At 48.4% G+C, this 14,472-nt stretch overlaps 8 protein-coding genes across 8 annotated transcripts; 5 read left to right on the top strand and 3 right to left on the bottom strand.

The window, feature by feature from the left end:
- Window positions 1-442: 442 nt before the first annotated feature.
- N7533_002845 (uncharacterized protein) lies at window positions 443-655 on the top strand (the record flags this gene model as incomplete). Its single annotated transcript, XM_057099495.1, has 1 exon — window positions 443-655. The coding sequence occupies one exon, from the start codon at window positions 443-445 to the stop codon at window positions 653-655; it is 213 nt and encodes a 70-aa protein (XP_056964631.1).
- Window positions 656-1,896: 1,241 nt separating this feature from the next.
- N7533_002844 (uncharacterized protein) lies at window positions 1,897-4,074 on the top strand (the record flags this gene model as incomplete). Its single annotated transcript, XM_057099494.1, has 1 exon — window positions 1,897-4,074. The coding sequence occupies one exon, from the start codon at window positions 1,897-1,899 to the stop codon at window positions 4,072-4,074; it is 2,178 nt and encodes a 725-aa protein (XP_056964630.1).
- Window positions 4,075-5,030: 956 nt separating this feature from the next.
- N7533_002843 (splicing factor 3B subunit 5 family protein) lies at window positions 5,031-5,288 on the bottom strand (the record flags this gene model as incomplete). The annotated part of the gene is made up of 1 exon (XM_057099493.1): window positions 5,031-5,288. One exon carries the CDS (start codon window positions 5,286-5,288, stop codon window positions 5,031-5,033), a length of 258 nt encoding a protein of 85 aa, XP_056964629.1.
- A 218-nt stretch (window positions 5,289-5,506) lies between these two features.
- N7533_002842 (tRNA-specific adenosine deaminase) lies at window positions 5,507-7,262 on the top strand (the record flags this gene model as incomplete). Its single annotated transcript, XM_057099492.1, has 3 exons — window positions 5,507-5,660; window positions 5,721-5,763; window positions 5,852-7,262. The coding sequence occupies 3 exons, from the start codon at window positions 5,507-5,509 to the stop codon at window positions 7,260-7,262; spliced, it is 1,608 nt and encodes a 535-aa protein (XP_056964628.1).
- A 269-nt stretch (window positions 7,263-7,531) lies between these two features.
- erg24B (uncharacterized protein) lies at window positions 7,532-9,154 on the bottom strand (the record flags this gene model as incomplete). Its single annotated transcript, XM_057099491.1, has 3 exons — window positions 7,532-8,640; window positions 8,716-9,020; window positions 9,081-9,154. 3 exons carry the CDS (start codon window positions 9,152-9,154, stop codon window positions 7,532-7,534), a joined length of 1,488 nt encoding a protein of 495 aa, XP_056964627.1.
- A 404-nt stretch (window positions 9,155-9,558) lies between these two features.
- N7533_002840 (uncharacterized protein) lies at window positions 9,559-11,190 on the top strand (the record flags this gene model as incomplete). Its single annotated transcript, XM_057099490.1, has 4 exons — window positions 9,559-9,928; window positions 10,013-10,312; window positions 10,384-10,510; window positions 10,975-11,190. The coding sequence occupies exons 1-4, from the start codon at window positions 9,561-9,563 to the stop codon at window positions 11,188-11,190; spliced, it is 1,011 nt and encodes a 336-aa protein (XP_056964626.1). The 5' UTR covers window positions 9,559-9,560.
- An 869-nt stretch (window positions 11,191-12,059) lies between these two features.
- N7533_002839 (uncharacterized protein) lies at window positions 12,060-12,643 on the top strand (the record flags this gene model as incomplete). Its single annotated transcript, XM_057099489.1, has 2 exons — window positions 12,060-12,277; window positions 12,538-12,643. Coding segments are annotated over 2 exons (324 nt in total), but the record flags the coding sequence as incomplete, so codon positions are not given.
- A 570-nt stretch (window positions 12,644-13,213) lies between these two features.
- On the bottom strand, window positions 13,214-14,308 carry N7533_002838 (uncharacterized protein; the record flags this gene model as incomplete). Its single annotated transcript, XM_057099488.1, has 2 exons — window positions 13,214-13,392; window positions 13,453-14,308. The coding sequence occupies 2 exons, from the start codon at window positions 14,306-14,308 to the stop codon at window positions 13,214-13,216; spliced, it is 1,035 nt and encodes a 344-aa protein (XP_056964624.1).
- Between the last annotated feature and the right edge of the window lie 164 nt (window positions 14,309-14,472).

The following is a 14,472-nucleotide window of genomic DNA, read 5'->3' as shown; positions in this document are numbered from 1 at the left end:
TTGATTGTTGGTTTGATACGATACGTGCTTTGTTATATTCAGCCAGCGTTAGCGTTTTCCTGTTTTTGTCTTCTACTTATTGTCTGCGTTTTGCATCAAGAAGCAGCGGGTCGGCTTTTGTGTTCCTTTCTCTTTTTGTTTCATTTCCCACATATATGTCATGAAGACCAGGTCTGCCTCGCGGCACGGGATATGAATTTGGATGTGGAATGTCCATCGTTATGTCTTTCATTTCTTGTGGTCGCGGTTCAACAGGTGCACAAAGGGTGGGCTACTATACCGTGTCGACTGGTTTTGTCGCGGTCAATTCCCTTCTTTGTTGCTTCCCCTCGCTGAGGACTCATCTCCCTCCGATACCGGATATCGGAGTTGCAAACACCCTTTCGCTGGGTTGTTTGAGGACATGATCTACGCGGCTGGTGCGACTTGACTAGCATTTGACATGTTTGGTCGAGTCGCGCCCTTTTCTCAGCTTTGGAGTGACGATGATCACATCCGCGCGAAGAGTGTGTGCATCATCCCATCGTCCGATCTGGTTGTACTATTTCGCTTGAAGCGAGCATCTGGGGGCAAGGGGTCGGGCAAGAAAACGCCTCGACGGTCTGTGACCTCTGCGGTCTTCTACCCCGTCTCCCTGCGACGATGGTTTGAATAGCACTACTTTCACAACGCAGGGGATTTCATCGCCATGCCACCATTGCTGATATTTAGGTTCATCTCCTATAATCTTCGGGCTGGGTTTTTGTGACCCGGAGAAGCTCGGTCGTCGGGGGACTTCTTTCGCTGGATGATGGAGTCTACATTCTTTGCGCCCCGACGTCGGGAATCGGATGCCGGATCTTTTCGTTTTTTTTGTCTGCGGTCGAGGGGCTAGTCCCCTCGCGCTGGCTGTCTTATTCTCTTCTCCTGGCTTTTTGTCCATCTATTAGTTTAGTCAATCTGTATGTATCTTTTAGGCTCGTCACTTAATGAGGTACATGCAACACAACAAACCTTTTCAGAGTAGACGAATATTATGTACTCCGCGGTACAGTAAATGTCTTGACATTTTTAGAGGGCACGGGACTACACATCTAGTACAAGTCAACCTAAATATAGTAGTAGTATCTAAAGTGGGAACTAGTATCGAGGTAATAGTCGGCACGTATTCAAAATTTCTACATAAAGCACTCTACCTGCGCCTCTTGGGCCGTTGCCGTCCGGTGCCGATAAACTCAGGCGAACCATAATTGAATGGAACTTTCATTTACAAGAATGGGCTTAAAGGCAAATTTCTTCTTCGTAATATGGGAGTAAATATCAGACTGGAATCGAAATCGGACAGCAGCGCAACTAGTTTGACTACTCTATCCAATGACGTCAGTATCCCGGCCGTACGAAGCAAAGCAGGCTTGAACATGCAATCACCGTGATCAGGTGGCGATTATATCTGCCCTGAATTTCGGAAGAGTTGACTGTTGATCCCCTGAGCTGATTGATTCCTGACAATCGGCCTTGTGGCGTAAGTGGTTCTCGCATCTTCGGTCGTAATCGTTCCTTGTTCTCGCCGTTCCACCTCCGACCTCCGACTCCCCCGCGTGTACTCCGCAATTCCCTCTACAACTCAACCACCTCTTCCCACTTGCATTAATCCCCTACAGCCTTATTCTTTTTCTTTGGTTCCACCTTATCGGTAAGCTTTATCATTCCAATATTCACTGGTAAGACTTGTCAGCCAATTTACCGCTGTGGCGTTGCTAGCTCCGGCGTGAGACGGCGGGGCAAGCAAAAGGTCTATCTGTTCTCCATGTCCGTTGCTAACTTCTACAGATACACAGTTCCTTGTCACGCCATATTTACCCGGTATCCTATTTGTGCTACAATCAGACAATCCAACCCTAGTCTCCCAGCGCCTTCATGGCTACCCTCCACGATGCCCTTCAATGTCTCAAGCCAACATCCTGGGACGTAGTCCCCCAAACGCCCGACGAACTGCGAGAATACGTGCGCGATATCTTCAAAGATAGCCGTCTTGTCGCCGAATCACTTCCAGACCCTCCACCCTACGAAGATGCAAATGGAGATCCCCCTTCTACTACACATTCCGCCCGCGTCGTGCCTTCGGCCGCACGAGTCGGCGAGACAGATCCGGAGATCACCTCTCTGCAGAAGCAATGGGGCAAGCCGCTGAAAATGGGTGGGCCAAGGGATAACCCTCTCGGCGTGACCGTGTGGAAATTATCCGCGAACGATGGGGGCGGGTCGTGGTTTGGACGACGGAGTGTTCATAGGGGTCTTCCTTATGAGCGATGGCAAGAGAAAATGTCATCTGAATACGATGAGACGCTTAAGCTCAATCGAAAGAAGATTGACAAGGGTCAAACACCTGATGAATGTATTCGCGGTATCGGGGCCGAAGAGAAGGTTGAATCAATCGAGGTTAAGGACGAGGATGGATCTGTCCTGGGCCAGGTCACGGTCTATCATGTATCGGCTCAATTCCCCAAACCTACTGCCCCACGCGACTTTGTGGCTTTGATCATTACCTCAGAGGCTGCATTGCGAGTTGGTGGAACCAAACAGCCCGGTCGGAGTTGGATGATGATTTCCAAGCCAGTTGAACACCCCGATGTGCCGCATAAGAACGGATATACCCGGGGCGAGTATGAATCTGTGGAACTAATTCGTGAGATTCCGCGAAAGAGCAGCGATTCGGTCAACGATGAAGATGCTAAGAAGTCGGATAAGGATGCATCGGGGGACGACGATGATGAAACGAACCCCATCGAGTGGATTATGGTCACTCGAAGTGATCCGGGTGGGAGCATTCCTCGATGGATGGTGGATAAAGGCACGCCTAGGAGTGTTGGTGCCGACGCTGCCAAATTTGTCGACTGGGCCAGCAAGGACGAAAGCCCTGAGAAAAAGTCGTCGGACAACTCTAGTCAAAAATCCCAAGATGCCACCAAGTCTGACGCTGATAGTGTCAATTCCGATGACTACCACTCATATTCGGACTCGGACTCAGAATCAGACTCTACTGAGACCGACGCCCAGTCTCACCACGGCCTAATCGCAAGTGTCACTGGTCTGCTCAACACTGGTATTGAACGGTTTGCGCCCCAATCAGTGCTAGAATACATACCGCATCACCATCAACTATCTTCCGATACTCCCATTGAGAATCAGACGTCTAGATCGAGCACTCACGAAGCTCCAACGTCGCATCCGAGACAATCCAGCTCTCCCGGCGATACCAAGTCAACGCAGAGCCGCGAGCCAGACCAAGGCTCTTTGTCTTCAGTCCAGTCTGAAGAGAATATACCAGGACTCGAGCACAACAATCTACCCCCAGCCGAACTCATAAAAATGACCAAAGCCGGCAAACTAAGCCACCACGAGAAAGAGCTCGCAAAGCTCGCCCTACGCAAACGCGAAATCGACGCAAAGCTTGACACCGTCCGCTCAGAACTAGAGAAACTCCAACTCCCCTCGCAAAGCAATCCATCCACGCCCTTGAAAGGCGTCTTTGATCTCGCAGATAGCAGTGATCAGAGCGGTATGCTCAAAAAGCCATCAGACAAGCGCGCCTCAACACCCGCCAGCTTCGCAACTCAGAAAAGTCAGCAAGCGAGTAGTAGTGACGGGCAGTCATCGTCACAGACGAAGACGGCACAGAAATCAGAGTCAGCACTCCCTGTGCATAAGGTTGCGTCGCAGCTTTTCAGCGAGGAAGCCAAGCTGCTCAAACAGTTGCGCAAGGTTGAGGGTAGCCAGTTGAAGGTTGCGTCTAAGATTGAAGAGAGGCGAAAGAAAGAAAACGAGAAATTAAAGTCAAAATCCGAGGAGAGAATGAAAAAGGAAGCGGATCGAGAGGAGAAGTCCAACTCCAAGTCTGATGGAAAACTGAAGAAGGAAGCGGATCGGGAAGAGAAATCAAAGTACAAGGCTCAGGCGGAGAGTCTTAAAGCTGAGGTGAAGGATCTAAAGAAGGAAATCTCCAAGTTGCGGGACGACAGACAGAAGTGGATTGATTTGGTTGCTTCGTTGCAGGCGGAGAATACCAAGTTGGCCGCAGCGTCTGGTGATGACTGAGTGAATGTTTTTGAATGGGAATACGAGTATTCTTCTGACTTGTCGAGTCGCGGTAAATTTCATCTTGAGCGAATAGCTTTGTTTGGCTGGGCGTCATGGATCTGCGTTTGGGCTATTGTTGTCTGCTAGTACATTAGGTCTACAAATTTCAAGTCACAAATACTAGTATTTATCTCATTTCTTTCGGGGAGAATCAAACGGATCTAGGATTGATGATGGAAGATTTTGTGGATGTGGCTTTTCAAAGACACTAGGTAAAAACTGATCTGAATTCGCAATTGACACTGCATGCTCCTAGATGAACTGCTGCGTGGGCGCCATTGTAGATCGTGGGCCTGGACGCCCCTTGCCCATCTCCCACAATCCAAAAAAAACGACGGATGAAGCGAGTAGTCCATTAGTCCTCCTATTTGAATGACCAAACAGACCGATCCAATAAATCCCGAGGTCGATTTCTCTGCAGCAGGCGTGGACAAAACCGTGTCGATCACAACCAAGCACTTCCAAGATCTTCAAATTAACTTGTCATTATATTGTCCGCCGAGGGGCCGAATTCATGGATCGATCAGGTCACCGCTTTCGATGTTAAGCGCGGTGTAAGAGTTGCTGGGGGTTCGCGGAGTCGTGAGCTCGTCATCCTATATATACCCAATCCATTTAATCCGAATCCGTTCTCCAAGCTCCATCTCGCGCCATCGGCGCCATATTTTGGCTCGCCTTGCCAGGTGGGTATCATGTCTCTCATTATCGCAGGCAATGGACGCGTAAAGGTCAAAACGCCGTAATCTAGCCACCTTCTGAGTTCCTCTGATATGAAAAAGAAAGTAGAATATTCTCTACAGGAGTGTGATGATTTTCACCACTGAAGATTGCTCGAATCTCTTACTCCTGAGTCTAGAATCGTAAACAAGAAAGCGTTAGCGAAAACGGTCCTTCCTTTCTCCTTGCCCTGAGCATCACTTCGCACATACCTCTGGAGGGTTTCCAGCTCCCCGGACCATTTTCTCAAGCATCATTGTCCGAACCTTCTCCTTGGGCTCACCCATACCAACGGCCATGTACGAGAGCAGCGGGTTGTGGCCGACGTAGGAAGAGTAGCTGTCGCGGAGGATGTTGGAGGTCCACTCGTACTTGGTGGTGTCGGCGTGACCAGTACCGATGTAACGGGCCTGGAGAGCCTCAAGGTTCTGAAGGGTGCGCAGCTTGTCGGCCATTGTGCGGGATGTGGAGGGGTATGCTTAAGAAAGAAGTGTAAGTGTGTCGTGAAATGAAGGCGGAGGTGTTCGTCGTATCCGCGGGATCGAAAGAATGGGTGGTCACGTGACTATATAAAAATCGCGATTTGACCGCTCGGTTTTGTCCGACCTCAAAGATATTATTTATCATCGCTCAATAAAGTTTATTTTACTCTTCTCAAATATAGGGGTAAGAGATGTCCGAGTCTGAGAGTTCGGCGCCATTGCCGTCGCGCATAGCATCGCTGGTCCATGCGCATTTTGATGCGTTACCCACGCGCAGTAAACCATCTATTTTTCCAGATGGGTCAAGGGAGTGGATTCCTATGACTGGTATTGTGGTTGTAATCGGTATGTTTCTTGTGTCTCTAGTGTTCGAGATGGTTCCATCGGTACTTATTCCTTAAATAGGAGAAAACACACCATCAGAGAGTCTGCACTGCATTACAATTACGTATGTCTTCTCATACTAACTCACCACCGCATGGCATTTGGTAGAATGTTTTGTCTCATGGAGCTCTTGGTAGCTAACCAATCAATAGGAGCGGGGCCAAGTGTCTCTCAGCCTCTCACATCCCACGCTGTCGGGGACTCGTCCTGCATGATTGCCATGCAGAGATTCTTGCCATTCGAGCATTCAACCACTGGCTTTTAACAGAATGCCACAGTCTGCTGACTGAAGAAAGAACTGCCGAACAAAAAACAGACTCCGTTCATAATAATAGACCAGCTTCACCATTTATCCGCAGAAGGCAAAGCAAAGAATATCCCAATAATGCGGCAGGAGAGTCAACAAAATGGCCCCCCTTCGAGCTTCAACCCGACATAAAACTATACATGTACTGCACCTGTGCACCCTGTGGTGACGCAAGCATGGAACTATGCATGGCCTCCCAGGAAGACGCCACGCCATGGGAGATAGTGCAAGAGAAAGAATACAGCACAGAAGAATCCGAGGGGAAGATGCTAGACGGCCGAGCTCATTTCTCTCTTCTGGGCGTCGTCCGTCGAAAGCCTGCGCGAATGGATGCTGAATCTACGCGCAGCAAATCCTGTTCAGACAAACTAGCCCTGCGACAGGTCTCTTCTCTACTCTCGTGCGAAACGAGCCGTCTCGTCGCTCCCACCGAGAGTGCATACCTAGCTGGTCTGATTCTTCCCGAGGATGAAATCAGTCAATCTGGATGTGAGCGATCCTTTGGAGAGAACGGGAGAATGAAAGCTCTCGCTGGACGGTTTTGGTCTGGTATCTCGAGTACAACACCTGGAGCAGGTGAGGTTGGATATCGATTTCGTCCATTCCAGGTCCTCTCCGTACCTGCAGAGCAAATAGAAGCACAATGGCGATTTGCCAAGATGAAAAAGGACAGTTCTGCTTTGTCAACAGATGGATCAGAGGAAGTTAGGCCTGCGGTTGTGTCAAAGAAAAACAGGCCTGGCAACGTTAGTGCCATCTGGACGGCAGCGCCATCCTATTCTCATAGATGTGCTGCACTGGCGGATACCGGAAGCAAATCCTTACCTGCTTTGAACAAGACCAAGACCGGATTGTATGAAAATGTCATCAATGGGGTAAAGCAAGGGAATCGTGCTACTACCCCTCTTGCAAGAGGAGCCTCCGCACTTTCTCGTGCTAAGCTCTGGGGCCTGGTTCGCAATGTCATCCAGCCGAGCGCATGCGATGGACCTATAGGGCCTTTGGAGGAGATATCATCCAAGACAGGACCGGGCCATTCCAACCATGGCTCTCTGGGTATATTACAACAGCATGTGCTACAATCCACTACTTATGGTGAATTCAAACAAGCAATCGGCGGCTCAACAGACCCCAACAAGGCTCGCGCGGATGCTATGAACGATGCAAAGGCCGTTCTCAAGGGGTGGGTACCGAACTCGGGGGATGAAAATTGGGGTTTGGACGAGCTCATTGACCCTCGGAAAAGGAAGCGTTGAATAAATATATCTCGGAATAATATTAAAACTAGTAACATAAGTCACACATAATTAGTCTAAACCAGGCATTCAATGTGGAATAGAAGTGTGCGATCATTTCCCATTATCGTAGCACTATTTTCAACCCAAAGCAAGCGAATATTGTACAGCTGGATTTCTCAATTGGAGGAAACTTCAGCCTCCAAAACGAAAGTATGCGTGCTGGGTTAAGCGTTACACTTTTATCGTTTCGTTTCCCCTCTAGAATATCACCAAAGACTCACGTCATCTTAGTATATTCCAGGAATGATACGGCTACGAACCATTGAAGTGTAACGGTCCCAGTCCTTGCCGTACTTCCTATGGCACTTCTCCTCATCACGCATCTCACGGTGGATCAAGAGGACACCGAAGTAGATCATGTAGAAGTAAGTGAAGATCATACCCCAACCACGAGATTCGGGTGTTTGCACGGCTTGCTTCTGAAGTTCGCCGGTAGTTGCGCTGATGCTTTCAATGATGGTGTAGCCAGCAATGCCGGTAGGCAGGCAGTACGCCCACGACATGGTCCAGTCACCGAGGTAGTTGATGTGGCGAGCTAGACCCCACCAGCCAGAAGTCATCAACTTGGATCCGCTGGCAGTCTCAATGAACTTGATGTCCTTGACACGGGGGTCATTGGGGTTAGCGCGGAATCGGTTCTTCTGGTTGTTGGCGCCACGGAAAATCGAGTATCCAATAGCGGTAACACCCAGTACAAGAGCCATTCCACTCCATCCCAGCTCCATGGGGAAGACGGAAAGGTAACGGGTCTGCACGTTGTAGATGTGGGGAACCCAGACAACGTCGCCGAAGGATAGCATGAAGCCGAATCCATCCATGATGCAGTCCATTGTGGTCATGATGGCGGGTTCCATATATAGGGCATCCAAGATATAGAAGCCTTGGAAAGCAGTGACCAAAAGAATAGAATCAGTCACGTAGCCGTAGGTGCGGTACTGGTGAGCGACATTGGAGAGGTTCAGAATGGTCCATCCGAGCAGGCCGGGTCGCATCTCCATGAAGATTTTGATATCGATGGTGCGCGACTCCTCACTCACGAAAGGAATTGGGAGGCGAATGCGGGGATTCAGCTCACGGCCGATGAAAAAGTCGTACAGTGGGTTTCCAGTGTGGCCACCCGGGGCGAGTTGTCGAAGTTCCGGGTTAGCACTGCCGGGCTGGGGAACCGAGAAGCTGCGGATGTAGACAAACACGGCGATTGTAGAGGAGATCAAGAGATTGGCCGTGATGATCTGTAGGTAGTTGTCCCACAGGAAGGTCCAAACAACGAATTCAGCTCCGTACATGTAGGTACCTGTCGCAAGGCCGGATAGGATGATCATAGCGGTAGGGAATGCTATTTAATCAAGCATTTGTTAGCAATTGGCTTCCGACCTCTGAATGAGGGACGCAATTCGATGCTCAAACTCACCATTGAACTTATATTTGAGCTTTCCCCCACATGCCAGCTCGACACCTTCCGCCACTTGGCCGGGCAGGAACACCTGCAGGAAGAGACTGAAGGCATAGTAGCTCAGAGTCCACAGAGTCACCTCGGTATCATAGAACCCTGCAAGACCCACCTCAGGCCAGCCGACTTCGCGTTTCAATTGATCGAGGGACAGAGTGGATGGGTTCAACAATGAGGGCGCGGGGCAGCCTGAGATATCATTGCAGACAAAAAAGAATATATAGGTCAGGATAGGAAGACCAAAGACGATTCCGAAAGCGCCGAGACTATCAAAGAAAAATCAGTAAGAAATTCCCCTTTTGGGGGTACACAAGGGCAAAACGTACGGACCAGCGAACTCATAGCCCCGTTTCTCCGGCACAGGCTGGATGGGGATCTTTGACTTCGATTTTGGAGCCATTGAGAGTAGAGTGAAGTAAGGCAAGGCTCGCAATCAATTGATGCTGATGAATCCCCCCGATGAGTATTGGCTGAGGAGGGGGCACTTTTAAGTCGAGTAGAGGCCTTCCAATAGAACTGCGTACGATGTCGGATGGGAAGCTCCCGTTCTCCGCAGGCGCGTCCGCGGGTCCCGTGCCAAGCTTGATGACATAATCATGGTTTCGGATGAATTGGAGAACTCCTAATCACCTGACCTAACACCTATCGCCGACGACCGCAGTGAGTTACATTATGTACGCCGGTTACTCAATCCATTACATTCGTACCTGAAACCCCTGGTCTATTACACATCACCTCTCAGAGAGCTGGTCTCTTTATCCATTGCAGACATTCATTTTCCATTTCCTTTTTTTTCCATTTCAGTCATGAAGTTACCCTCCACTCATTACTCACTCGTCCTGCTGTCATCCATCCTCGGCTTATCCAGCGCGTCCACCTCCTCTCACCTCAACGATGATTCTCCATGTGTTGCTCGATCACCTACCAGCGGTCTCTATTATGATTTGAACGCGATCTCACTAGCACCACCTGAATTGAAGAATGGCAAGAAGGTTGATGGGGAAGCCCGGGATGAAAGCTGGCATGCCAGGGGCCACGACTACCCCGCAAACTTCACAATCAACGTCTGCGCGCCGGTCCTGGAAAATGTTACGGATGTCGTTGGAGTAGATCCTGCGAGGTGGCAGAACGTCAGTGCTTTCTACGAGCAGGCTGGGAAGATATACTCGATAGGGTAAGATGTTGATCTGAGCTCATTGAAGCTCCAGAACCGAATGAATCCTATGTCGCGAAGCTAACCACCAATGCGCTTGAATAGCGAACAAGCCTCTGAGCCTTTTTTCCGTGGTCGCAAGCTCGTCCTCAATTATACCAACGGTTCCCCATGCCCGGGTGATTGGAACACCGCCAGCGCCAATGCCTCCATCCGAACCAAATCCACCATAATGTCCTTCCTCTGCGATCGCGATGCGCTCCCGAACCAAGCCACGACATCCTTTGTTGGCACTATGGACTCATGCTCTTACTACTTTGAGATTCGAAGCTCTGCAGCGTGCGGTGGCATTGCTGTAGACCCCAACTCCGGCGGTCTGGGACCTGGCGGAGTCTTCGGTGTCATGTAAGCTTTTGCCCTTGTCCCTATTTCTAGACTCCTTGTCAAGGTGCCCCATACTGATTGATTTGTTGCAGTATGCTAATTGCCGTGGCTGCCTACTTCATTGGTGGCTGTGCATATCAGCGAACTGTCATGCACCAGCGCGGCTGGCGCCAGTGCCCGAACTTCAGTCTCTGGGCTGGAATGTTCGATTTCGTGAAAGTAAGTCTACTAGCATTACTAGCATTTGCATCATGTCGGCCCCGCAGAAGATCCAGATTTGGCAATTTAGATGCGCATACACGACTCCCGACTTCGCGGTTGGATTAAGGTTTATCCCAGCTGGACTGGATTCTAAACCTCATCCAATAAATATTTTCATTTTGTCTTTCTGGCACAGGTTGCCTCTCTGTCTCCCGAGTTGTTGACCCCAGTGTGTACATTCCTTTTGATGATTGGATCGGGATTCTTGTGGTTTTATGTATATCTGCATCGTCTATTTGCATATGCTCGATAGACTTGTCCTCTGGCGGCTTTTTTCGGATTTTACACACTGCACGGGGAATAGATAACATCCTCGTGCCCACTACAATGTTCTGCTTTTCTTGATTTATAAGTCGGGGGTCTCTACACATCGCTATCGCTTATTTGAGAGAATGACTTGCTGACGATGCCTCTTGCTACAGGACATGTTCGTCATTCTCTTCTCTTCCTTAGGTAGCTGCTTCCGCTTTGGACGGTCGAACAGGGGCTACCAACGCGCTGCTCACAGTGACGACGCTCGCGGTGGCCTTTTTGGCGCGATTGGCGGTCGAGGTGGGAGGGCGGGCTCTAGCGGGCGGGGTGATGTCGATGCTGAGAACCGGCTGATAGATCAGCTGGATGAGACGTGGGATGATTAGAAATTACGACGTCTATTCTCGCTTGCTTTATATGTGCCAGGCTAGTTTTGCGCCTATTGGCAGAGTCTTGCTATAGGAATTGAATTCATGGCATCTCAATTCCCCAAGACAACTTGAAGCTCGTACAGTGCTATTAGCCTCTACTATTCTTACTACATGAAGTCCGTCTTATCTTAGAATACTACCCTAGGGTACATTTACACCACTACAATATGATTGAACTGCCAGTGCTTGAGCAATCCATGGATACCGCTAAGTCTTACTAGTACTAATAGTAATTGTACCTACTAGTAGTGAGCGTGTGTTGCTCAATCACTGTCAGTTTTGGGACGCGGTACTTGGCATATTAGTAGCAGGGTTGAAATTCTTACTTTTTCCAATGCCTATTTGACAATTTGAAGATACTACCCTCGCACAACCGTTACTTCTGGTAGTATATGGAGGCTTTTTGAACCTTAGAGACCTGCCAGCGAGCTGGTAACTGCTCTGGTATTACTAGTACAGTCCATGGATAGTACATACTATCTAGGTAGCATTGGGGCTCGGACTTGGAAGAAAAACTTCAACTTAAACTTCAACTTGAACTTGACCTCGGGATCCAAGGTTCAGGTTCAAGTTCCTAGGTTCCTCCGCCTGCCAGTGGGTGAGTGATAATACCTAGGTACCTAATATATAATTCAAAGCTTCACGAAGAAGCCTCTCGCCCGCCGTCACACAATATATTTAGTTCCAGTATGACTACTACTAGTTGGGTATTAGAGGAAATGATTCTCAGCACACAATTATTACCCATGCTTGCTGACAATATTTATATAGGATCATCCGTCATGTACTAGAGAACACCAAAGCGAGAATTTTGATATTTCAAGGTTGTTCTTTGGGTGCTTGAACCTCCCGATGTCAACTCCACTTTTCTTGGACATGTTCGACGGATCATATATACTCAACCTCACAGACCCACATCAAGTAGCATCATTGGTCTAGTGGTAGAATTCGTCGTTGCCATCGACGAGGCCCGTGTTCGATTCACGGATGATGCACAGATCTTCTTTTTGCTTGGCTTCGCTTGGCTACAAACTGAAGTCAGGTTTTTTTCTTCTTTTTTCTCGCTCCGGATTTCGAGATGTAACACATAGAATCTGTTTTAGATTGATTAGAATGGTATTGGTGAGAAACAGCCGGTATTGCACAGTGTGATATACTATTTTGCTTTGTTGATTGACTGGTTTATAATTTCTAAGTCATTGAAGATTGCACATGGCAATGGCCTGTTCTTGATTCAAGTTATTTTCAATTAGAAGCCTCTGGGTCATATAAACAATTTTCTAAATGATCCACATCAACTAGCATCATTGGTCTAGTGGTAGAATTCGTCGTTGCCATCGACGAGGCCCGTGTTCGATTCACGGATGATGCACAAGACTTGACCAGTTCTTCTTTTTTCATGTTTTGAACATGTATCTCTAGATTCAATTTACTTTTTGCAAAGAATGCATGATCCATACATACTATACGTTTCTTCGATAGAAACTCGCGAGAGCCAGAGACATCTATCATTTGAATCGACGGGACGAAACTATGCTGATTTCCGATCTGATATCATATAACTAACCTTGAAACGAGGATGATATCTACTGCATCGTATCGCAATTCCGATCATTTTAGATCTTCAGAATTCAACCTCATAGGCCAAGGTTTGCAATAATTTAGCCGGACAGCATAGTCTAGCAATGGATTATTCAATGCTGCGCGGGTTCAGCGATCAATTGAGAATCCCGAATCGGTAACTCGCTGCTTGGAGCTATCTCGGCGCATTGGGGAAACCGTAGGGCAAGAGCCCATATGGTACTATGCTGTCTTCCATTTTGTAAGTATAAGTTCTGATCAGAATTGCGACTTACTCGCTCTCGAGTGCTACCAAGAAATTGTGGGATGATTCAAGCTATTCATATCGTATGGGGGCCGCTAACTGACTCGGATATTTGGTGGGGACATCTTTCAAACAGTCATACAAAAGGAACCATCAGATCTCATGATCTGAAGGCAACATAGTCTGAGACACTCGCACTAGAGAGTACTCCTCTTGCGGGCTCTCGTATTTCAGGGCGTTTCGCATGCCAGCAAGCTCAAACATCAAAACCGCGCGGCAAACCACAGCGGAGCCCATAAACCTGGCAAGAATCTGGATACTGTCGACATATCCTGAAAGCCATTAGAAATAGAAACCAAGACATCATGATGGAATGTAAATTACTATCTCACCTATAAATTGGATGGAACTGAATGCAACCGTCCCGTATAACAGATGCACTACTGTAAGCAAAGAAGTCCACCAAGATATCGCGACGAATAAATAGCTCTCCGGTTTCCAAATCAATTCCAGTTTATTGTGTGTGATACAGGGTGTGATTTCATGCCTGATTCTTTGAAATAACCTTTCTTTCATCTGATTTCGGCTGCCTTCATTGTTCTCTGGCGTAACTACTCGCAGTGCTAGACACCATGAGGCGAAGATGTGAATGAAAAGCGTAGTCACAGCCCAAAGCAGAGGATAATAAAGATCGTCACAGCTAATCGTGTTAATGCTCCAAGATCCCATGTAGAAAGCTGTCATATACACGTTCACGATAGCTCCCATTACAAGAGCATATTCCAGAATCGACACGAAAATTGCTTGTATAGGCGAGAACTGCATTATAGCAAGGTGGTTGTCTCTTGCTTCCAGTTCTTCTATCGGGTTTGGGTAAACGAAAGTTGGGAGAGGGCTGACTGATGGAGAGCCTGTTGCAATGAGGAGTGCGAGTAATGGTCGGCGTCTTGCCAGAAGACTGGTTTCTGCTGTGCCTGAACCGAGGAATGTAAGAATTGTTGGTCCCAGGCCTAATACGACGATTCCACTTCCCATGTCTCCTTTGATGACTTCGCTTGTGTTTTCTAGCATGCAACTGAGGAGACTCCGACAGACTTCTGCACCGGCTTGTTTCAGGGCGAATTCTGCAGCACATGGACCGTCGCGGATTTGAATGAAGTCGTTTCGGTAGACTGGGAAGAAGTTGAGGAATCGAGTGTTCTTTGCCATTGCAGTAGTGGCATAGCAGAGAACTGCCAAACCAAGCATGGTGGATGTAGTCATCGTGCCCTGAATAGCTGAGGGCTTTTAGACCGCGAGACCGCTTGCTTGTGGCATCCGAGATGGGATATTCATTCTGGGAGAGGGCGGGGGGCTAGAACAGAAAAATGTCTGAAGTGTTGGCTACTAGTAGCGTTGCGCCTTCGGCTTTA

Source organism: Penicillium manginii (genome assembly GCF_028828005.1).
Source record: "Penicillium manginii strain IBT 31320 chromosome Unknown utg000002l:1.0-5564898.0:1.0-5567710.0, whole genome shotgun sequence".
Lineage (NCBI taxonomy): Eukaryota > Fungi > Ascomycota > Eurotiomycetes > Eurotiales > Aspergillaceae > Penicillium > Penicillium manginii.
The sequence above is the reverse complement of the archived record's forward strand: the minus strand, read 5'-3'. Positions and strand labels throughout refer to the sequence as shown.